Source organism: Archocentrus centrarchus, chromosome 17 (assembly GCF_007364275.1).
Source record: "Archocentrus centrarchus isolate MPI-CPG fArcCen1 chromosome 17, fArcCen1, whole genome shotgun sequence".
NCBI classification, from domain to species: domain Eukaryota; kingdom Metazoa; phylum Chordata; class Actinopteri; order Cichliformes; family Cichlidae; genus Archocentrus; species Archocentrus centrarchus.
The window spans coordinates 15,392,752-15,414,883 of record NC_044362.1 but is presented as its reverse complement, the minus strand read 5'-3'; the positions used below and the strand labels follow the sequence as shown (position 1 = coordinate 15,414,883).

General features: G+C 40.5%; 3 protein-coding genes across 5 annotated transcripts; 1 reads left to right on the top strand and 2 right to left on the bottom strand.

Annotated features, from left to right (window-relative positions):
* Positions 1-545: 545 nt before the first annotated feature.
* On the bottom strand, positions 546-4,995 carry LOC115796067 (AP-1 complex subunit sigma-3-like). Of its 2 annotated transcripts, XM_030752292.1 has the most exons (6): positions 4,853-4,995; positions 3,181-3,359; positions 2,936-3,044; positions 2,653-2,790; positions 1,449-1,510; positions 546-1,266 (listed from the first exon to the last, which is right to left on the bottom strand). In XM_030752292.1, exons 1-5 carry the CDS (start codon positions 4,853-4,855, stop codon positions 1,469-1,471), a joined length of 471 nt encoding a protein of 156 aa, XP_030608152.1. In that variant the 5' UTR covers positions 4,856-4,995; the 3' UTR covers positions 546-1,266; positions 1,449-1,468. The 2 variants fall into 2 exon arrangements, with proteins under 2 accessions (XP_030608152.1, XP_030608154.1); XM_030752294.1 differs by lacking the exon at positions 1,449-1,510.
* A 171-nt stretch (positions 4,996-5,166) lies between these two features.
* LOC115795974 (dehydrogenase/reductase SDR family member 12-like) lies at positions 5,167-7,905 on the top strand. The gene is made up of 10 exons (XM_030752141.1): positions 5,167-5,396; positions 5,845-5,978; positions 6,060-6,142; positions 6,247-6,342; positions 6,458-6,539; positions 6,632-6,693; positions 6,836-6,940; positions 7,143-7,233; positions 7,344-7,481; positions 7,588-7,905. Exons 1-10 carry the CDS (start codon positions 5,197-5,199, stop codon positions 7,743-7,745), a joined length of 1,149 nt encoding a protein of 382 aa, XP_030608001.1. The 5' UTR covers positions 5,167-5,196; the 3' UTR covers positions 7,746-7,905.
* Positions 7,800-22,055, bottom strand: LOC115795973 (cullin-3-like). 2 transcript variants are annotated; one of them, XM_030752139.1, is made up of 16 exons: positions 21,782-22,055; positions 18,548-18,745; positions 18,320-18,433; positions 16,969-17,129; positions 16,722-16,836; positions 16,406-16,634; positions 16,154-16,299; positions 15,852-16,028; positions 15,570-15,740; positions 15,311-15,418; positions 10,699-10,823; positions 10,513-10,609; positions 10,266-10,400; positions 9,881-10,067; positions 9,264-9,409; positions 7,800-9,105 (listed from the first exon to the last, which is right to left on the bottom strand). In XM_030752139.1, the coding sequence occupies exons 1-16, from the start codon at positions 21,839-21,841 to the stop codon at positions 8,974-8,976; spliced, it is 2,301 nt and encodes a 766-aa protein (XP_030607999.1). In that variant the 5' UTR covers positions 21,842-22,055; the 3' UTR covers positions 7,800-8,973. The 2 variants fall into 2 exon arrangements, with proteins under 2 accessions (XP_030607999.1, XP_030608000.1); XM_030752140.1 differs by lacking the exon at positions 21,782-22,055 and adding an exon at positions 20,829-20,847.
* Between the last annotated feature and the right edge of the window lie 77 nt (positions 22,056-22,132).

The following is a 22,132-nucleotide window of genomic DNA, read 5'->3' as shown; positions in this document are numbered from 1 at the left end:
TCAATATGTGAATATACATGTAAATTATTCAGAGTAATGCTGACTGGGAATTTGAAAACGCAAGTACACAGTGTATTTGGAGTACTATTGGTATATCATAGGGATTTTTCGTTAGGGCAGCGTGCTGGCCTCAGAGCGAGTGTTGTTGTGACTCGTGATATATTCAGGGTTAGTGGATTTAATGTTGCTATTATGGATAATTATTTCCAAGTCTCAATATCAGAACGTCGCCTGCCTTCCAGCCCCTTTCATACTGCGAAGCTCTGTATTGTTGGCTTACCAGTGATTGTGCTACATATGCTCATTTTTAAACCATTTTTGTACATGTTCAATAATGTGTGATCAATCACAGATAAATAAAGCATCAGCGATATTATTTTTCCTTCTTTCTGAGTTGTGTTGCCTTATATAGCATATTAAGTAAATTACACTATAACTTTAATTATTCAATAAACATTCACCACTATGATAATGACTACCCAAAGCACACTGCTTATCAAAAAACATTTTAATTGTAACATCAGAAAATGCACATTATAAAAAGAAAAAAGAAAAAAAAAAGACTCACACCCTCACAAGCAAGTGCACTTTTTTAAAAGACTAACAGTCAAACACATATAATATGTTATACACACTAAAAAACAGTAGCTAATCATCAGTATCAGTGTTATTTCAAAATCAGTTATGTGCTGGTAAGAATGAAAGACATTTAACTCCACACCTCGAGTTGCAGAGCACATGGCACAATTCCAAAAACCAGACACTTCTCAGACCGCAAACATTCATTTCCAATATATTAATACACGATAAATGCAGCAAATTTATAAATCTAAGCATCAGTTCCTCATTATGATTTTTATACCCATCCTGTGTCATTACTTCAAATTTAAGAACTCCTCATCCCAAAGCCCCCCCACTCTCTCTCTCACACACACACACACACACACACACACACACACACACACACACACACACTCACACCCACTCCCTTCACTTGAATGCATTACTGTTAATGTATATTAGACTCGCCTTCCAAAGGCATGGGTACACAGAGCTATGATTTAGGCAGACATTCAAGTGAGTTGTGTTTTCTTCTACTGAAAATGTTCAGTAGAATCAAAGTTAATTCCATTTTCAGGTCCAGAAACTTATTTGACTCCTATACAGTACATTTGGGTCCTGTCTTCCTCCCCGCTGGTAGTTCACGTCCTTTTTTTCCTTCCCCATAAGCTAAAATGCAGGTTTGCTCATGTACTCCTCCAACGTCTAGGGGAAGAAAAAAAAAAAGGCGGCGGCACAAGGGAGAAAAACAAAAGAAAAAAAAAAAAAAAATCAGGTTCTCAGACTCCAAAAAGTGCAGTATAATACAAATAATATCCACAGTCACACGTCCACCTGCTACAAAGTGTTGAGCACACTAACAAACTAACATAAGCAGAACATCTAACCTTTCTGTGCATTTTCAAGGTCATCCAAACAGCTCCACCTCATACCACTCACTGCTGTCATCCTGAAGTGATAATGGTCAAAATGAATAGGAGGCTACACTGCACAACTCTAGATGAAAAGTGTTAGTCAGCCCTACTCAGGAGCACCGAACAACACACCCAGCTACACACAGAGCCACGAGCCTACAGGGAGAGCAGGAAGCATCAGCCAAACACTAACACTTAAGGAAAATCTGCCTGACACTAACACCCGCAGAGAGAGAGAGAGAGAGCATCTCACTCACACACACACACACACACACAGACACACACTCTCTAAAACAAAGAGGGAGCAACCACTAATATCCACATGACTTTTTAGCTATGAGGAAGACAAAGGCACCGCAGGGATCACCACATTTAATTGGACTCACTACACGACACTGACTACTTCCCACGCACACACATAAAGTTCCCATGTCAGAGCACTCATAATAATTGTTAACAATTGTTAATAGTAAAAGCTAATTTCAGGTATCTGGGACTTCCACAATACCCCACAGCCATGATTTAAATAAAATGTATATGAAATGATAATCAACTTGGAAAACGATTTAAAAACATGGCAGCACTGCTTTCAAAAGGAGACACTACAGGTGCATAGTGTTTCACCATTAACCTTCCCATGTTATCACTTACATTAAGAATTTTTTTTTTTTTTTTTGTATTGCAAGTTTATGAAATGATTGAATTGGATACTGAACAGTGCTGATACAGATTGACAGAGTCGAATAAAACTGGAAGGTTTGCTGTATGTAAGCACTACTGAAGTGAGGATTTCTGGGTAAAACTTGCTGTGAAACGCCATGCAGTCTTATTAAAAAACACAAATTACTAGTAAAAAATTAACTAACATCACCTTGAAACTTCCCAAGTCAAGTACATTTCTGAAATGTAATGTTTAAATATGCAGTCACTGCCTCCTTAAACATGCATTTGGGGGCATTTTCTTTCCATTAATCTGAGAGAAAAAAAAACAAACAACTTACCAGTATATGAAGGAAAAGAAAAAAAAACAAAAACAAAAAAAATATTTTTGCCTGTAGTGTCTCACTTTGTACACTGAGCCATGCAACAGATGTTATGTGCTTACACCACAGGTGCAAGTCACACTTTGTGTTTTACTAAGTGCATTTGTATTTGCATGTGTGCCAGTGAATCTCACCTCCTGTAACATGTCTGAAGCTTCAATGGAGCGATTCACAATCTGTTTGGAGGTTTCCTGGATCTCCCCTCCCATTAGAAACTCATCCAGGATAAAATAGGCCTTCTCAAAGTTAAAGATTATGTCCAGCTCACACACCTGAGAGGATGGTGCAGTTATTAAATCAGAGAAACTACAGAGCAGAACATATTCTTAGATATGATCTTTGCGGCCTATGCTCTTGATTTTATCAAGACTGCACTTCAGACTACAGTTGCATAACGAATATAAGAAAGTGAAATACATTGCCAAAGTATTTGTCTAGCAGCTCCACGTAGCGATGAATAATCTCCAGGGCTAGCAGCTCATTTTCCTGGCTCTCTACAGCCAAACAGAAATACAGGCTTGCATACCTGAGGAGAATCAGACATTAAGATGATTGTATAGTGGTATTGCAGGGATCAGCGGTACACAATTGCCTTAACAATCAGCAAAAAACAAACTGACGCCCATGGGAGCAGCGTCAACAAACACATGGGTCCGTCTCACCTCTTATAAATAATCTTCAGGTCTTTCCACTGCAGGAAGTTGCAGGAACGTGCCTGCCGAGCCAACACCATGGTGGTCATGTCCCTGATGATCTTCTTCTTCTCACGATCTGACATCGATGTGAACCACTTCTGCAGACGCAGCTTCCCCTGGCGACTGAAGAGCAGCAAGAAGCGCATCTAATAGCACAGAAGGCATTGTCAGTGGGGAGGAAGTCGTGACACGTGCTCAGCCAGTAAAGATGACTCATGCAAACAAATCCCCACAAATCCAGAAAAACCTTTTTACCCAGCCCATACTGCACCCATACACCCACACACCAACACTCACAGTCAGGATCAAACAAGTGGCTGTGCTGTTGGCACGGCTCATTAACGAGTAACTTCACTGACCAAACACCATCATGAAGGGAAATCAACTGCTTGACAGGGAGTAATGCGAAGGTCACTGATAACTGAGGAAGTGCTAGTTTGGGGGTTTTCTTTTAAATTTTCAAGTGAGCTAACAAATCCAGCTGTGGATGTTTGGACAATGTGTTTCCAAGCACCAGGGAGGTTTGAGTACATATCAAAACAGACACCCCCCCCCCCCCAAAAAAAAAAAAAAAAAAAATCAGGATCACACTGCCATGCTGTTTCCTTAAAGTCTTCCTCTCATTGTTAAAGTTAGGCTTCAAGAATAAATATTATTGAGTCTTCAGGCTATGTGGCATTTTTTCCCCCATCAAGGGACTGAGAAGTGAGCAAGTGAGCATTTAATTCCTTGGAAATATCCTGATTTGGGTTTCATTTGACTTTAAGATTGGCAGATGTTTGCTGGCAAGAAAAAAAAGAAAAGCAAAAGGAGCTCGTCTCAGTAGTAGCTGGAACAAAGTCTGTCAGTTACTTTCCATCATTCGGTTCACAAATGCAGCCGTGATTACTAAACCTTGATGTCCAACAAAGAGTATACCACTTCACTTCAACAAACACCAAATCAGCTACTCTGAAATATAAGGAAGACTGTGCAATATAAAACATTTGGTGTGCAGCACATTTATGATCCTTCCTCTTTACGTACTATTCAAAACCTGAATTGAAATATCTGCGAATCCCATTAGAAAAAATACACTGTTGTATAAAGTAGAAACGTTTTGGTTTCTATTGTATCCATTAAGGTCAACAAAATGAAGACATACCAGTTTTTCCACTGCTGGGACAGAATTGAACAATACAGATGGAGTTCATTATTAGACTGTGTGATATTAAAGCATAAAACGGCAGAGAAACAGTAGGCCCTGAACAGTCCGTGTATGGTCATTTCCAGGTGTGTACACCCTGTAAAAGTTCACAGGCAAATTAATATGTAAAGCATTAAACAGCCAGCAGGGTAGCGCTCGACGGAAGGTCACAAAACCTGTTTTTTTTTTTTTGTTTGTTTGTTTTTTCCCTTTTCAAACAGAACAGACCGGCTGAAAGGACACGCAACAGAAACTCAAAGTGGAAACTAATCACACTCTTATCGGCCCTAAAACAGCAAAGAAACGTGCCAAAGTGTAACAGGAAGCGGTGTAAGGGGCGCAGCTTCTAGCTTTAGCTACCTGTCAGCGACAACAGGTGCAACAGGTGAACAGTCGGGGTATTTTATGGCTACAGTCATGCGCACAAAACAAACATATGCGCCAAACACTTACCATTTTTGATGCCAAGCCAAGAAACTACAAGACACCGTCAAAAGATTTTTAAAAAATAAGCACTTCAACCCTCACAATAGGGTCAAACTGTCCGGTCGGACGCATATCTATCCTCCGCGAAGTGAGCTCAGAGTGAAACTTGGCTAACTCCGCCCTCCCTGCCGCTGGATCTACGACGCGTCATCAGACCTCACAACCATCCTGGATTGGTTAATGTGGACCCGTATTTCCAGGGATCCGCCCAACCAGGAGCACCCTTTAAAAATATGCCACGTGATTTTAAGAAGCGCGTTAATGAACGAACTGATAAAAGTTGAACTTGCATCACTTGACTGTGTGTTTAAATGTTATTCCCGGCCAGAGTCGGCAGAGAGCAGCAAGCGCATCCCTCTCAGCCTGCCTCATGTGATCCTGATCTGTCACACAGCTGCCTGGACGAGGACTGGAAAACTGGTGCACTTTTCTGGGATTGTTCCTCATCTGAAAACATGTCTCTGTACCGAAATGCCATCTGGTTTTTGAATGGGATCCAGCAATATACAAGGTTAGTAGAACATCACTTTGGTGTCGATCTACTGTGTGTATTCAAGGAAGCAGTCAGGGGATGTCTGGTAAATATCAATCTTTAGACTTCCTATTTTTATTTTATTTATTTATTTATATATTTTTTTGACTAAGAGTAGGATTTCTACTCTGTGACATGCATTTCCTGTTGTTTACTTAACCCCAAAGGCGGCTCCACACAGGCATATCAAAAGTCTGATCACTGTGTGGCACAATCATCACACAAACTGGCCTTTATGTACAGCTACAATAGTTCTATTGAAAGCTGATGTGTCTTGAGGATGACATTCTCATCACCCGGCTCTGCTCGAGCTAAAATGTGGAGGAAAAACAACAACGCAGACTGTCAATCACCGGCTGCCTTTTGAGGACTAGTTAGTCCTCTCTTTGAGGTGTACATTTATTACATGTTTTCTGTATACCTGTAGGAAGGGATATGAGGCAGCATCTAAAGGGTTTGAGCCCCAGGACCTGGACGTATCAGTTGTGGGGAGGTCTTTTATGATTACCGGAGCCAACAGTGGAATTGGAAAAGCAACAGCCATGGCTATAGCCAAGAAAGGTACATGGTGGAGAGCTGTGTTATCTGTCCAACACCACCACATAGTGAGAGCAAATAAAGATGTTGATGTTTTGTCTCCAGGTGGCACAGTCCACATGGTGTGTAGGAACAAAGATAAAGCAGAAGAGGCCAAAGAAGACATTGTCACTAAGTCTGGGAACACGGTGAGAGTGTTAGCTTTGAACATGCCTAACAATGGCGAGCCAACAAAAAAGAGAGCGAAATCCCCTGATTTATGAGAGAGTGATGCTTGACCTTCATATTCTAGGAGGTATACATCCATATTGTGGACATGTCCCAGACACACAACGTCTGGGAGTTTGCAGAGGCCTTCAAGAAGCAGTATCCATCACTGAATGTGTTGGCATGTATCACCTTTATTCTTTGTTACAATAAATTATTTTCAGATCCTCATTTTTAAGCTAACTCTGTTACTGGTTTAGAGTCAACTGTGTAATGTCTTTTTTATGCTTTGGCAGATAAACAATGCAGGGTGTATGGTGCACAAGAGAGAGGTGAATGCTGAGGGGCTGGAGAAGAACTTTGCCACCAACACCATGGGTAAGATTTTATTCTAGTGGTCAGACTTGTCTAGCTTGACAATTTTTCATTCTTTTTTTTTTTTTTATACCCCTTTTTCCTCATCTCTTTAGGGGTGTATATTCTCACTCAGACTCTTATACCACTTATACAGAAGAGCCGGGATCCAAGAGTGGTATGATTACACGCATAAGTGCACACAAACAAAGTCTTCATCTGTATCGTGCAGATAGCATAATGCCACTTTTGTCCATGCTGTAGTGGCTCATGGTGGTGTAAGCACACTGATGTATTTCTTTTCTCCCCCTGCCTGTTAGATCACTGTGTCCTCAGGAGGCATGCTGGTACAGAAACTCAAAGTTGATGACTTGCAGTCAGAGAAATGCTACTTTGATGGCATTATGGTCTACGCACAGAACAAGGTAAGGTAGGAAGATGTGATCGAGATTTCTAAAAATTTGGATTGGGTCTGCTTGAGATTGCACAATACAGTCTGCATATGTCCCCTTGGGTTTGTTTTTAAGATCACTGGTTATACGGTGCATTTAAAGTCATGGAGAAGAATTGAGGTAAGAAATAAAGAACAGGATAAAGGAGAGGTCACATTGTGTTGTTCCTTTTCAGAGACAGCAGGTGGTGCTGACAGAACAGTGGGCCAAAGCCAATCCTGTCATCCACTTTTCTGTAATGCATCCGGGCTGGGTAGATACCCCAGGTAAGCTCATTAAACCAGCAAATGCAGTTTTTCTTTAGTTATATCTTGATTAGTCTTCCTCATTCCTTAAAAATACAAACACAACAGCTTACCCCCCCCTCTTTTTCTAGCTGTTTCTACATCCATGCCTCAGTTCCACCAGATGATGGGGGACAGGCTGCGTACTGTAGAACAAGGAGCTGACACCATCGTGTGGTTGGCCTTGTCCAGAGTTGCTTCCAGAAAACGCAGCGGGCAGTTCTTTCAAGGTACGCAACACAAAATGTGACAGGCTCCTCTAACTTCTCAGGTCATTTCAGGGATCATCATAATCGTCATCTGGTGTCACTCGTTCTGAGCATATGTGCGTTGCAGATCGGAAGCCTGTTCCCACCCACCTCCCTCTGGCTTGGACTCACAGTTCGGCCGAAGAGTGTCGGAGTTTCATGACTCAGCTGGAGAATCTGGCCAAAGCTGTGCAGTCACAACCTGACGCAGATCCCGTGGGACCTTCTAGACCTCAGTTTGTCTAGTTTGTCTGTTATTCAATGTTATAACCATATGACCAGCTACTGGAAAAGGTGCCATTTATTCTCAACAGGCCTCCTATCTATAACAGCTGCATATTTAGGATACTGCATTGTTTAGTGTCATGAAATATCGATTAAAGACCAAATAACTGATTTGTGCTGAATGTATCCAAAGCAATTACTTCCAATTACCCACGTGCACTCGTGTTCCATATATACAGATTACAAAACAGATTTCTGACTCATGGGTTACATTTGCAAATGTTCACAAGTGTCTGCAGCGCTTAAATCTCAGCTGTGTAGGTTATGTCTGATGAAACAGGGAAAATGACTTCTTTGCACTTGGGTATTCAGTCTCCTTGATGACACCACATTATTACATATTTGCACAACACAATATTACCGCAGTAAAGCCCAGCCCAACAGATGGAATGTGAAGAAAAAAAAAAAAAAAGCCCTCGTTATCTCCAATTCAGATATCTGAACCATGACCAAGTGTGTTGGAATGGAAGCAAACTTTTCTCTATAAAAACACCAGATGACAGTGTGGTGTCCTCTGGGAGAAAATAGTTGTATTCTTGCAGAGCAGCAGGATAAACTAGATGTTTTCATCCTGAACTGTCTGGATGTGGATTCAAGTGTTATTCCCACACAGGGTCAGCAGAGAGCAGCAAATGCTCCCTCTCCGCCTGCCTCATGTGATGCTGGTCTGTCACAGCTGGTTGAGAAAAACCAGCAAATCAGTGCACTTCTTAAGACTGTTTGCTTGAGAAACTAGAGCATTTCATAATCGTTATTTTGTAACAATCCACATTTTCTCTCTTTTTTTTTTTTAAATAATTTTATTTTAATACGGTATTGAACCAAAAAAATAAGTGGTGCATTCACATTTTTCCCGAGGGATTCTTTTCAAGTTTGATCTCTACAAGGGTAAAACAGTGAAAAGCTTGAAGCTGGGTCCATCCACGTTAAAACTCTGAGGGAACAGGAAGACTGGGCCAGATTTAAAAAAAAAAAAAAAAAAAAAAAAAAAAAAATCATCTAGAAGATTTGACAGATTTTTTTCTGCAGGAAGATTTTACTCCCCATTAATGCATTTACTGAATTTTTGGAAGGGGTGATGAATCGAGTTCCCAGTGTTTGTCTTTAAAAGAAACTTCCAGTCCATGCGTAACAACAGTCCAAAGAAAAACAACGCTGCCATCCTGTCATCTCTTTCACTGTTCATCTTCTATGCAACGTATGTGTACACTTTACGATCCTCCGGTGTCCTCGCCAAATATTCTCTTTCTATAAGTCCTTCTATCCGCTTTTTGATTACCACAGGGCTTGGAAGAAAACGTGCCCGCAGCTGCTGGGTCACCTGAACACACAAAAATCACAAATGTAGGAAAACTGTGCCTTTTCACAATATTATAAGCTTTTGGTATCAAGAACAGGAAAAGATGAGAAGTAGCAGCATTAAAATTGCTGTTCCATTATTTGAAAAAAATGATTCTGTAAGATGGATGAGTTCCATACCTCTGCCACCAGGACATTGTGCTGCATCTTCTTTCTTGACTTCATGATTCGGACAATGGCCGCCTCAATCTCGTGCTTCCTGTCATCGTCCACTTTCTGCCGAGTCTCTTTCCGTTCAGGGTCTGATTCACCTTGTTTAGCAGCAACTGGTAAAATTGGAGACAGGAACTTTTAAAGTTTTATGTTACAGAAAGTAAGAGTCCTAACCCCACTTCAAGGATTGCTACTGTTCCACAGCCCCCATATCACAAAGTATTTCCAAACAGAGGACTTTATTTATGCATAGCCCTAAAAAAAAAAAAAAAAAAAAAAAAAAAAAAAAAAACTGTAAAAAAGACAAAGTTATTGTGTTTTTATTCTGAGCTAAAAAAGCTGGATGAAACTGTTCTTGTGGTACTGAATCTCTGATTATTAGATAATTAAAAAACTAATATATAGTTCTAAAAGCCAATATATTAAAGAAAAAGCACAGTCGTGATGATCAATATATCCTGGAACGCAGGAAAAAAAAAAAAATCCACTCAACTCTCACTGTCAGCCGTGATAGACGGAAAGTGGTCTGGAAATGACATGCGACATCAGCTAGCTACAGTGTACTATACACAGCCATTGCTCACCTGTCTGAATTTTGACTCTGTGCAGTCTGGAGGTAAACTGATCATTGACTGTAAACACGTGTCCATTTTCTATCTCCTTGGACTTGGGCTCCTTGGTGAGAATTCGCTGTGTCGGTTTCCCGCACGCCAAAGACTGTAATGCTCGCACCAACTCTCGCTCTGGAATATCAGTCTCCTGCTGAATCTCCTGTGGAAAGGGACAAAATGTGCTTGAAGTAAAAAAAAAAAAAAAAAAAAAAACTGGGACACTGATGATTATTACAAATTTTCCAGACTTGGAAGGATGCAAGACAATTACCCAATAACCCCCCTCCCAATATATAAAGACAAAGTCATCTAATGCAAGAGTGAGATAAAAAGAGCCAGATAAAAACTGCATTCCCACCTCAAAAGTGCACTTTTCTCTGTTGTTGAAGAGCATGAGGATGGTCATCTGGAAGGTGGAGACCTGTAGTATGTGCTTCCGGGTGTTAGACCCTGTCACCTGGGCACCTCCCATACCCAACTCTGAACCATCCTCCTGCAAATGGGGAAAGGAAAAAAATGATGATAAATCCTTGATGATATTCCTTTAATTGCAACAAGCCACTTTTCAAAACACTAAAGCTGCAGTTATAAAATTCAGAAGCTACCTTTTTAACAGCTCCGTAGAAAGTTGCGTTTAGGTCAGCACCTCCCATGTGATGCTGCAATGTGAGCTGTCTACCACTGTGCTTAGCTAGGTAAAATCTGTTAAATAAAAGCAAGAGAGGGTCTTGATAAATGAAAGAACACTGAGCTCTTCTTTGCATTGCAAAACATTTGAGGAGGAGCATTACCGTCTGAAAACTTCAAAGGCGTGTCTGGGGGCTGGGGGGATGGTGCATTTGGGCGTTGCAGACTGCGTGGGCCAGTAGCCAGTAGTTAGGACTCTTACTGTGAGGTCCACACCACTTAAAGATGCCTAGAAAGTGCATAAAAAATAGATAACGTGACTAAACAGCAATTACAGCTTCATTGCGGAATAAGTGATATCAGATCTGTTAGAAAAGAGAGAGGCATAGCATTCAAAGAATCCTGAAGAAAAATCTATGGGAGAATTCTGCAAATGCAAAGATGGCTGTTGTTCCGCCCCTGCCCCAGAGGTGGCAAAAGTACTGACATTCTATACTTAAGTAGAAGTAAAAGTATTTGTGCTAAAAAAAAGTGCTGGTTCAATTTCTTTACTTAAGTAAAAGTAAAAAAGTACAGGCTCTGAAATGTACTCAAAAGTAAAAAAGTAAAAGTAGTGCTTTGGAGGACGTTTCTACCAGCTATTTTTCTGTAAAGCTAACTGAACCTCATTATATATTATTGTAATAATAAAAAAGAATACATGAGAATAGAAATGTTATTCCAATCTAAATTTTAATTCTAATGAATGCACTCAGCTTGAATCTGTTATGTAGAACACAAACTGAAATTTAAACACAGCTCTAGTCTCAGTGTCCTCCATAGTAGAGGGTGACTTTGCCTCCACCTAAACACAAACATGAGGATACTCAGGGGTTACAGTGGGATTCAGAAGGTGGAGGAACCCTAAGATCAGCTGTAGTGGCTCTGCATGGGGAGAAGAATCACAGCTTTCTATTGTGAGCTGCAGTAAATGATGTTGGTGTGCAGGCTGTGATCAGCTGACCTGCTGCTGCTCTGAGGTTTACTGCTCTGTGTGGATGAACTGAACTCACAAAGATGTAACCCAGTATTTCACAGCTGTCTTAGCTGATTTCCATCCCCTACACTGACAGCATACAGGCTGTAGAAATGTTGCATTCAGTGAATGAATCTCAGCATCAGCAGCTTTGATCCAAACTCATCTCTGCTGCATTGATGTAACCTGTAACTCTGACCATGAACAGCCTCTGTGCACCAACACAGAGCTTTACTGTAAATACAGTACAACAAGCTGACCTGTTTACTACATACTAAACTGCAGTATTTTCATACAATCTTTGAATAACACAAAGTCAGCATACTTCAGTTTGTTTTCCAGTCCTTATCTTTAAATCTAACCTCTCTTCTTCCTCTTCTGTCCTTTCTTACATCTTTCTTCATCTCTGAGTGAACTTCTCTCTCTTTGCTCTCCCTGAAATACAGCAGCTCTTCTTTTAGCTAGCAGACACACTGTGTGACAAACTGCAGACACTTTGTGTGTTTGGTGATATTTGTTGAGCACTTAGAAACGTTGCATTTACCTGTCACACGTTACTCCATTTATGCTCGCTCCTCTTCAGTAGCGCTAGCTAAGCTGTTTATGTGCCGCGAGCACAACGTACGGACTCAGACAGGCCCTCAGTAACCCCTGATTATAGCACTATAAATGATACATTAATTATATGTGTTTGCGTATTTAAGCCCTTTGTACGCGATAAGCCCCAGTGATGGAGGATACGCCAGTACGATTGTCTCTTATGCGTTATTATTCGTCCAGTTAGGCTCAGATCGTTTGACGGAAATGCAAACTTTTCTCAGACGTGTTAAACCTAAAGTCACGAGTCTGTTTTGAAAATGTAAGAAGTAGAAAGTACAGATACTTGTGTAAAAATGTAGGGAGTAAAAGTAAAAATTAGTCAGAAAAATAAATACTCAAGTACAGATACCTGAAAAATGTACTTAAGTACAGTAACGAAGTATTTGTAATTCGTTACTTCCCACCTCTGGCCTGCCCCTAAAGAGCCAATAAACAGCCAAATCAAGGAAAGCGTCCACTGTGTGGTGGAAGGAATGTCTATTACTGTAAAAGTAGAGTTGTGGGTAAATGTACTTATCTTTCTGGCTTACAGTTTTCATACAGTCAATCAACACGGGAATTGCTCAAATGCTCTGGTGGGTTGAGCCAAAGTTGATCATGTCATCTGCCTTCACATGTATATGAACTTGAGTAACAGCCTATTCTTAATCCATAGTGTACATGATGTCAGTCCACCTTTTGCAGCTATAACAGCTTTAACTCTTCTGGGAAAGCTTTCAACAAGGCTTTCCTCCCAGCTTTGTTCTCACAAAGTTGGAAGCATGTAATTGTCCAAAATGTCTTGGTATGCTGACGCATTAAGAGTTCCTGTCACTGGGACAAAGGGACCAAGCCCAACTCCTGAAAAACACCACCATCACCCCCACCCCACCCCCACCCCCACCACACTTTACACTTGGCAATATACAGTCAGACAAGTACCGTTCTCCTAGCAACTGCAGAACCCAGATTCATCTATCGGATTGCCAGAAGTGTGATTCATCATTCCAGAAAATAAATCTCCACTGCTCTAGACTCCAGTGGCCGGGTGCTTTACACCACTGCATCCAATGCTTTGCATTGTGTTTGGTGATATAAGACTTGGATGCAGATGCTCACCCATGGAAACCCGTTCTATGAAGCTCTCTACGCACTGTTCTTGAGCTAATCTGAAGGCCACATGAAGTTTGGAGGTGTGTAGTGATCAGTGACGTGCAGTCAGGGGAGGCAGGTGAGGCACAGCCTCACCTGTCATCGTGGAAATATAAAATTAAAAAATAAATTAAATGGTTATATTCATTCAGTGATTTGTATTTTAAAGTTCTTTTCCATTTAACTACACCATTTTTAGATTAGTTTTTTCAAAATCGCTGAATTTTCGCATTTGCCGGTCAAATACTAAGAGACGAACGGTGAGGCACCAGCCCGGCGAGCCGCACCACGAATTGCGCAATCCGTGGTGCGGCTCAGTATAGTCATTGCCAATGACTACTAACTGTGCTGGCATGCTATGCAGTGAGACCGGATTACTTTCCCTTTGCATGTGGCTTTTAAAATGTTCTAACACTTTTACTATATGAACTAAATTTCCATATTTTAGCTGGTGTATATAATGCACAGTTTTTTTTTTGTTTTTTTCATTAACAACTGTATGTGTGTGTAATGCATTCTTGTGTTGAGCGATCATGAAACTGCTGCGAAGAGACACTAGGTGAGGCACGCAGTTCTCGTGCCTCATGGTAGGGGGCGCTGGTGATCCCAGGGACTCTACGACTCCTCGGCGGCAAGCTACCATAAACAGTTAGCAAGGCCAGTTAGTTTTTCCTGTTGCTTGGCCTTATATTCAACATGGAAGATTACATAACTCAACTGAAAGAATTTTCTAAACTGGACTTTCAATCGAAGCAGAAGATAATAATTAAAGGAAGACCAACACCGGAGCTAAAAGGTTTGCTTCAGACTATGTTAATGTTAAACAAAACAACTGTTGCCAATCAAATGGTGAATAAGCTATATGTTTGTAAATCTGATGTGATGACGTCAGTGCCTCACCAGTCACGACCCTCACCGCACGTCACTGGTAGTGATTAACTCTGCAGAAAGTTGTCTCTCTCTGTACACTGGGGTGACTGTGGCTCAGGAGGTAGAGCAAGTCATCTACTCATCGGAAGGTTGTGTTTGTAAATGGGTGAATGTAAACATGTTGTATAAAGCACTTTGAGTGCTCAATTAGAGTAGAAAAGCACTATATAAGAACTACCGTATTTTTCGGACTATAAGCCGCTACTTTTTTCCCACGTTTTGAACCATGCGGCTTATAGCCCGGTGCGGCGTTTCTGTGGATTTTTCTTTAACCACCAGGGGGCTCTTTAGCAGGATATGAATCATGGGACGTCAAAGTTGGAAATCAAAGAAGAAAGCGCCAACAAGTGCTAGCAGCAGGCACAAAAGAGATTTTTTTCAAACTCCCTCATCATGGAAACCACAAAAAGAACTTCCTATGATGCCGCTTTTAAGTTGAGGGCTATCGACCTGGCACTACAGGAGGGAAATAGAGCCGCTGCACGTAAGCTCGGCGTGAACGAATCAATGGTGAATTGACTTGTTATAACTCAAATTTGGGGTTGTCTGTCCCCCTCTGCTGAGTGCCGAGTAATTGTGGAAAACCGAGAGCGGCGGAGATACCAGCGGCTTATAGCCCGGTGCGGCTTATATATGTACGTTTCCAGTTTTTTCCAAAAAATTTGTAGGTGCGGCTTATAGTATGGTGCGCTCTATAGTCCGGAAAATACGGTAGTCCTTTTCCTATTCGCCTCAGCATCTGCTGACCATGCTCTGTAATTTTTCATTGCCTACCACGTCATGGGTGAGTTGCTGTCATTCCCGATCACTTCCACTTTGTTATACCATTAACAGTTGAATGGGTCCTGAGAGCGACCCATTCTTGCACAAATGTTTGTAAAAACAGTCTGCATGCCTAGGTGCTGGACTTTATACACCTGTGGCCATGGAAGTGATTGGAACACCTGAATTCAATGACTTGGATGGGTGAGTGAATGCTTTTGGCAATACAGTGTATGTTATACTAATGATGAGATGCCATGTTTTCTAATTATAGATGCGCTGTTAATATTTGGTTCTTCTGCGTTTTTTTGTGTGCCTTGTTTTTCTGACTGACTTACTGATGTGGTTTGTATGTGTTGCCTGAACTCATCCATGGTAGTGTTGGAGATGCTCATGTCTCTGAACATCCCTTCCAGTTTTGAGGTGAACTGACAGCCGCACTCTGTCTGTGTAAGAGAAAGATGGAGAAAATGAGGTGAACCTGCTGACAAAGCTTTAGACAGGGTGAAGAAAGGAGTCATGAGATAAATGATATGAGAAACTGTACGATTCATATGTATAAATCTGTATCTATAACTTTTTCCCCAATTCTTTTACCTTGAGCTTAGAGATCATGTTCTTTTCTGAATCGTCTGAGACACTCTTGTTGCTGAGCAGCCGACGACCCAAATGCTGCTTGTAGTACCTTTCAAACACGTCCTTCTCCTGCATAAACCTGAACAACACCATGGCCTTGTCAAGAATTGACTCCACCTCCTGTTCTGTCAACTATTCAAACAAGCATAGAGGAGAAAGATGAGAAAAAGTAGAAGTTACCTGCAAACAGAAAACTCAGAATTAGTTTCAGATCTACTTAATGTTTTTGAAGAAGCCACTTACCCCTTTAACTCCCTTCTTCAGCTTATCATCAATAAAGAGTGACAGGTACTCTGGAGAGCGGGAGTTGAGGTTCAGGAAATACTCAAAGTCTCCAGCTATAGTTTGCTTGAAGAGTCTGTCATTGTTGAAGGCCTCGAGGAGGAAACGATCAAATCGTGTTTTCAGGTCTAGCAAACCCTGTTCAACAGGCAGTTACAAAGAAGTTATGTAATTCAGCACAATAGTTTCTAGGCATTTTATGCATGATTAACCTGCTTTTAAGTCATTAAATGTTAGATTGTGTTTTAAGCTAACTAGCATACCTGAATATAGTCAACAGGGTTCTTGCCCTCTCCCTCTTCTGACACCAAAGCCTTGCCTTGCTCCCTCAAATAAGAGCTCATGCACTCGCACATTGTTTTCAGGCCATTTGGCACACGACTGAACAGTTTGTACATGCATGCCAGATCTGAGAGTGAGACATGAAGTAAAAAACAATGAGAAAGGAAATTCTTTGTTTAGTTTTTTTATTTCTGAATTATATGCAGAGAAAAACAACGACTCAATGCCTTTACCTTCCGTCTTGCCGTTCTTAAGCATATGGACCAGGCCGGAGTTCTCCATCTCCACAATGGTTTTCATGTGTTTTGAAATTAGTTCCCTTTCCACTACCTTGACAATGGGTTCCTCTGTGGACTTGTCAAGGCAATGCATAACTCGCTCGATCTCTTCATTGATTCTGGCCTCTACCTTCTTTATGTAGACACTGGCACTGTTTTCTGCTAAGAACTTTTGGCTTTCCATCTGAAATGAGCAGACAGTGTGTGGTTTTAGGAATGAGTTACAGCAGCTCCAAAGAGGCAGAGCAAAAAGTGTCTAGAACAGACTTACCTGGAAAAATTCAGCTGACATGTCTAAGAAAGGACCCTCAAAGTCCTCCTCATATACAGACCTGCTGTCCAGGCCAAGAATCATCAGCATCTGGCAGGCGTTTCTGATGGCCCCCCTGCAATGAATTGTGGATGATTAGAAATTAGGACAGGAAACTATCTCACCATCAATTTAGCAATTCAACCAACTTTCAAAGTAAAGTAAAGGTTATCTTAAGATCAAGAAGTGAAGCACTACACTTTCTTACCTATCTACAACCTCTCCCTTTCTCTCCCGTGCAATCATGTCCAGTAATGTCTGCCGTAGGTGGTCCCGAATGCAGCCATAGCGAACCACCTGGTCCCTGAATATGATGAGGCCAAGGTTGTACACATTCTCCACATTGTTTTGCTGAACGTAGACCCTGTCCTAGAAGACATGAGAATGGGACAAAGAGTTACTTGTGTATAAAAATATGTAATATAACATGAGTCATTAATGTATCCATGTAGACAGCTTTTAAAAGCAATTTTAGAACTACTGTATATACACACCAAGTATAACTACTGCAACTCCATAGTTAGGAGGCTGGATACCCAGTAAACCCATCTATGCATGGGTTTACTGACACTCACTCGTTCATATGAATGAGTGAGTGTGTCCAAACTTTTGACTGGTACTGTATGTGAACAATGTCTGTAATATACCCCAAAACAAAATTACAACATAAACCTCAACCATGAAGGGATAACAACATTAAAGAGATTCATCATTACAAATTTTATGCAGACTTTTTATGAATTTAGAAATTTACTTAAATAAGTAACGGGGGCTAAAATGGAAGAAAAAAAAAAAAAAAAGCATAAACTCTCCTCACTGTGTTGACATGAATAGCTAGAAGCGTGTGTAAGTTTCAGAAAAGGAGAAGTGGCTTCCAACAAGGTAGATGCATCTTATGAACATAGAAAAGTAATAGTTGCAAACAGGTAACAAAAACAGTCGCCTGTTCTTGTCACACAGTCATGGTGAGCCTGCAGTAGTTAAAAAAAACAAAAAAAAACAAGGCCAGTTGTCCAGGTTATAGCAGGACAGGAAAGAGGATAGTACAGAACAAAAGAACTCCAGGAGAGCTGTGTAGTCTCCCTACTGACCGTACCATTGTTTAGCATACAGTTTCACTTATCACAAGGCCTCAATCACTCGCACACAGCCCAACACATACTTTGAACCTTGGTCCTGGCAAAGGTAGTCAACTAGTACTGCCAGTTTTCTGACAAAACAAATAAATACAGCAACAAAGCCTCATTGTTAGTCTACAAATAAAACAGAACCTTAATATCAAAGTCCAGATTAGCATGTAGGTGAAGGCTGGCCAGAGGTTAACACAAATGCCATTCTTTAACAATCACAAAATTAATAATGGGAAACAAACACTACAATACACCTGCAGAACAACAGACTACATTCAATTTCTTGCCTCTTCCCCCTTACAAAAAGACAAAACAACAGTTATAACAGCACTATGAAATGTTAAAGATTTTATACAACTACTAATGTCCAACTACAGAACAATTTACACATACACAAGGAGCATGGCAAAAACTAAAAAGCATACCTACCATGTACATGAGGATGTCTCTGATCATAACCATGGCAGTCTGGTGGTCATTCCAGGCCTGATTCAGTGTTTGCAGAAAATTATTATTTAAGGAGTTTAGGACATCTTCCCGTACCTGAAGATATAAACAGTCACATAATAATCTCAACATCTGGTGTGGCCTTAAGGATAAATGTCCTCTTTTCACATCAGTTCTCAGCATTCTCTAAAGTGATAAAAGCTTCTTTACTTTGTTGATGAGGTGCTCAGTGACAACCTCCCTCAGGCCTGTGTACAGCTTCTCCCCATGTTTGTGGAGAACCATGGTGTAGGCGTTCCTGTACAGCTCCTCAAAGCTCAGTCCACTGTTGTTTTTCCTCTGAATCTCCTGGATGGCATTTTTTAGAAGGTCCCAGATGTTGTTCACATATTTCTCATCCATTGTCATCTGTGAGAGAGACAAATATTAAATTCAGATACCTTGATGAATCTTCATTAATTTTTTTTTGTCTACTATGACAGGGGTTAATCTTTCCAAAACAAGTATTTTATTTATATATATATATATATATATATATATATATATATATATATATATATATATATATATATATATATATATATATATATATATATATATATATATATATGTGGAAAACTCCCTGCTGGAGCAGCGTCATAACGCCAGAGACGTCAGTGGTGACGTACCCACGCACTTGTGTGCTCGCATGACTTTGAGGTTACTTACATCGTCATCAACGCACACGTACACACAACGATACTGCCAGTATGGTGAAATGCCGGAGCGGCACGGCAACTGTCTGCTAGCTAAGTAACCTCAAAGTCATGCGAGCACACAAGTGCGTGGGTACGTCACCACTGACGTCTCTGGCGTTATGACGCTGCTCCAGCAGGGAGTTTTCCACAATATATAAAAAAGAAATCTAATTAATTCTCTTGTGGACAATTACTATTTTTTAAAATATGAAGACAGCTTTTTTTCTACTGTTGGAAACAATACTGAAAAACCACATCTCTGAAACAGGGAAACAATGCAAGTGATGCCTGGCCTGCTTTCTGTCACTTATTGACGCATGCTGCAAACATATAACGGTTTGGTCAAGCAACACAGCATGATGATCTTTGACACTTGTACAGAAGCAGAACAGCAGTGGAGAAACCTATAATGGACAGAATTTCCATCATGCAGCAAAACTGAAGTCAGAAAAAGTAATTGTCAAGCATCAGCCAAGAAACAGACAATCACAGCACTTTTAGCAATAGCAATTCTGCCAATAATTTACCAAAAAAAAAAAAAAAAGCAAGCAGTCTCTCTATCTACTTCAAAAACCTGAATTAACAGGTTTATAGTGCTAAAGACAAGCAAGGATGGCTTGTCAAACAGGTTACCAAACACCCTACCAGCCTTTTTAATATTTTTTATTCATGATGAATGATAAACGATAATGATAACGATAAACATGTAATTACACTCTCTAAACCTCTCTCTCTATAAGGTCATTGCTTAATAACATTTCTAGCAAATAGAACATAGAAAAGAAGAAGGTAGGTAGAAAGTAGATGTGAAGTTTGTCATGAAAAAAGGTGAAAATCTGAACCCAATTCCAGTTGAGAACATGTGCCAAGTTGTCCAATCCACTGGAAATGTTTTCCTCAATCTCTTTTATAAATGCCTGTTTTTCTGACAGTTGCATAACAACAATATCAAGCGCCACACTTGAGTCACATGCAGGCCTTTCTTCTACTGTTTCTACACTGTGTTCAGACTCAAAATAAGACTCAACAACTACTTCATGTGAATTTTTTTCCAGAATTGGAAAACTGGCTGGGAATCTAATTGGAATCTGTAAAGCATCTGAACTGATAACTTACTGCCACAAATTTATCCATGAAGAAGAGCTAACCTTTGAGCAACTTTATATTTATTTTTCTTTTTTTTGAGAACTAAACTTTAATGTCAGAGTATTTTTTTTTAATCATTATAAATCTCTGCTACAGATAAAGATACCTTCTGGATTTAGCACCATTTTTGTTATTTAAATCAATTAAAATGTGATCAGAAACTGATCTGAAGACAATTCATCTAAAATTTCTGTCAAACTTCTGATAAAAAGAACACAGGTACATACAGTTACATATAAAAAAATGTAGGCAACACTGGTCAAAAAGTCTGTTATAGTGAATAGCTTAGCCTCCTTTAAAAGGCATGAAATTAAAGGTGACAAATTTCTTTAACATTTTAATGAACATTTATTGTTTTCATTTTCTGCCTTTTTAAATAACAAAAGGGACTAAAGCAAAAGTTTTGGCATCCTGCGTATTCAGATCGTAATAATAACCCCTCTCTTTACTAGAATAACAGCTTTTGGTAGAGTCTTTAAGCTCTTCTTCAGGGGATATTTACAGCGGCTTCTAGCTCTGGTCGACTCTTTATCCATATTTAATGGCCTATGCACATATTTCAACTATACTATGTTAGGGGACTGCCAGGGGTATGGTAGAGCTCGCACCTCTTAAGATAGTCCATTGTGTATTTTGGAAAGAAAGCTGTTTAGGGTCATCATAATCTACATCTTGTTGTAGAAGCCTCCCTCTTTTCATCTCTGGCTTGTTTACAGACGTTGTGAGCTTTGCTGCCAGAATTTGCGGGTATTTAACAGAATCCATTATTGTCTCTGCCGGTGAAACCGACCGTAACACAAGCACTATCGATCAAGCCTCGTGCTAAACAGCTGGAATGGGGCTCTTCTCATGAAATCTTCCACCAAACATACCTTGCTAATTACTGCCAAAAATTATATTTAAACTAAATCGTTCCTTTAATTTTTATTTCTAAATTGCTTCCAAACTGCGTCAGGCTTTGATGTCCAAGAGTGGATTTTGTTGTTAGGACCGACTGCCATGGGTTGACCAACGTCAGCAACATAAACTGTTCAAGTTACTCTGGGCATGTTTACTTTAGGACCTCGTTGGGACGAAGTTGCGCTAGCTCTCCAGCTAACAGTGCGTTGACATCAACCTCGGGCGGAAGCAAACTAAATCGCGTAGCGCGATTAAACGGCACCAACCAAACCTGCTGTCCTTTACCACCGCGTAATGATACCTGCACACTGACTTAGCAAATGTCAAGTCAGCTAACATTATCAGGCCCGCTACTTAGCTAGCTATTTTCTCACTGAAGTTTCCATTGATGCTAACATTAGCTTATGACAGATGATTATATTTACGGACCAATAATAAGCCAGCTGGCATTAAATAAACTGCCTGATAACACAGATAATACGCTCCAGGTAACTACCCTGATTCAAGCAGTTTTCACTTGATTGACATTTTTTTTTTTTTTCGTATGAGCAACTAGTTAACGGGCAGTGACTAACATAAAGACCTGTCATCTCCTGACTCCAGTCTCACAGTTAGCGTCTCGGCTCGGTCTGCTAAAACCCACACGGATCTAAGCACTCACGGGAAAGGCTCGTATCCTCATCTTGGTGTCCTTCTTGGTGCCGCCTTTGAGGTTGGACATGATTAGTTGCAACGACTACCGTTTCTAAGCTGACTTAAAGACTACATGAAAGGCAGCTGCTAAATTTGCTTTCAGCGCTAGGAAAGCGACAGAGAAACTCGGTGACCTCCCCTGTGGGAATTAGGTCGCTCTGCGTGTCTGTTGTGTTGTTAGTCGTTCTCCTCACTGGTTTTTGGCTAATGTTAGCTTGTAGGCAGTGATGGCGGACGGCTGTTCTCCACTGCGCAACACGAAATCTCGCGAGAGTAAAAAAAAGTCACTAACAGGTGCATTCCACAGGTTGGAAGTAAC

Coding starts and splice junctions, on each gene's coding strand:
- LOC115795974 (XM_030752141.1), top strand. CDS start 5,197: ATGTTATTCCCGGCCAGAGTCGGCAGAGAGCAGCAAGCGCATCCCTCT. Junction 6,343..6,457: donor ATCCATCACTGAATGTGTTG/GCATGTATCACC, acceptor ATGCTTTGGCAG/ATAAACAATGCAGGGTGTAT. Junction 6,941..7,142: donor TGGTCTACGCACAGAACAAG/GTAAGGTAGGAA, acceptor GTTCCTTTTCAG/AGACAGCAGGTGGTGCTGAC.
- LOC115796067 (XM_030752292.1), bottom strand. Junction 3,045..3,180: donor CTGAAGATTATTTATAAGAG/GTGAGACGGACC, acceptor GATTCTCCTCAG/GTATGCAAGCCTGTATTTCT. Junction 2,791..2,935: donor TAGACAAATACTTTGGCAAT/GTATTTCACTTT, acceptor CCATCCTCTCAG/GTGTGTGAGCTGGACATAAT.
- LOC115795973 (XM_030752139.1), bottom strand. CDS start 21,841: ATGTCCAACCTCAAAGGCGGCACCAAGAAGGACACCAAGATGAGGATA. Junction 18,746..21,781: donor TGAGGATACGAGCCTTTCCC/GTGAGTGCTTAG, acceptor TCTCTCTCACAG/ATGACAATGGATGAGAAATA. Junction 10,401..10,512: donor TCTACGGAGCTGTTAAAAAG/GTAGCTTCTGAA, acceptor CCCCATTTGCAG/GAGGATGGTTCAGAGTTGGG.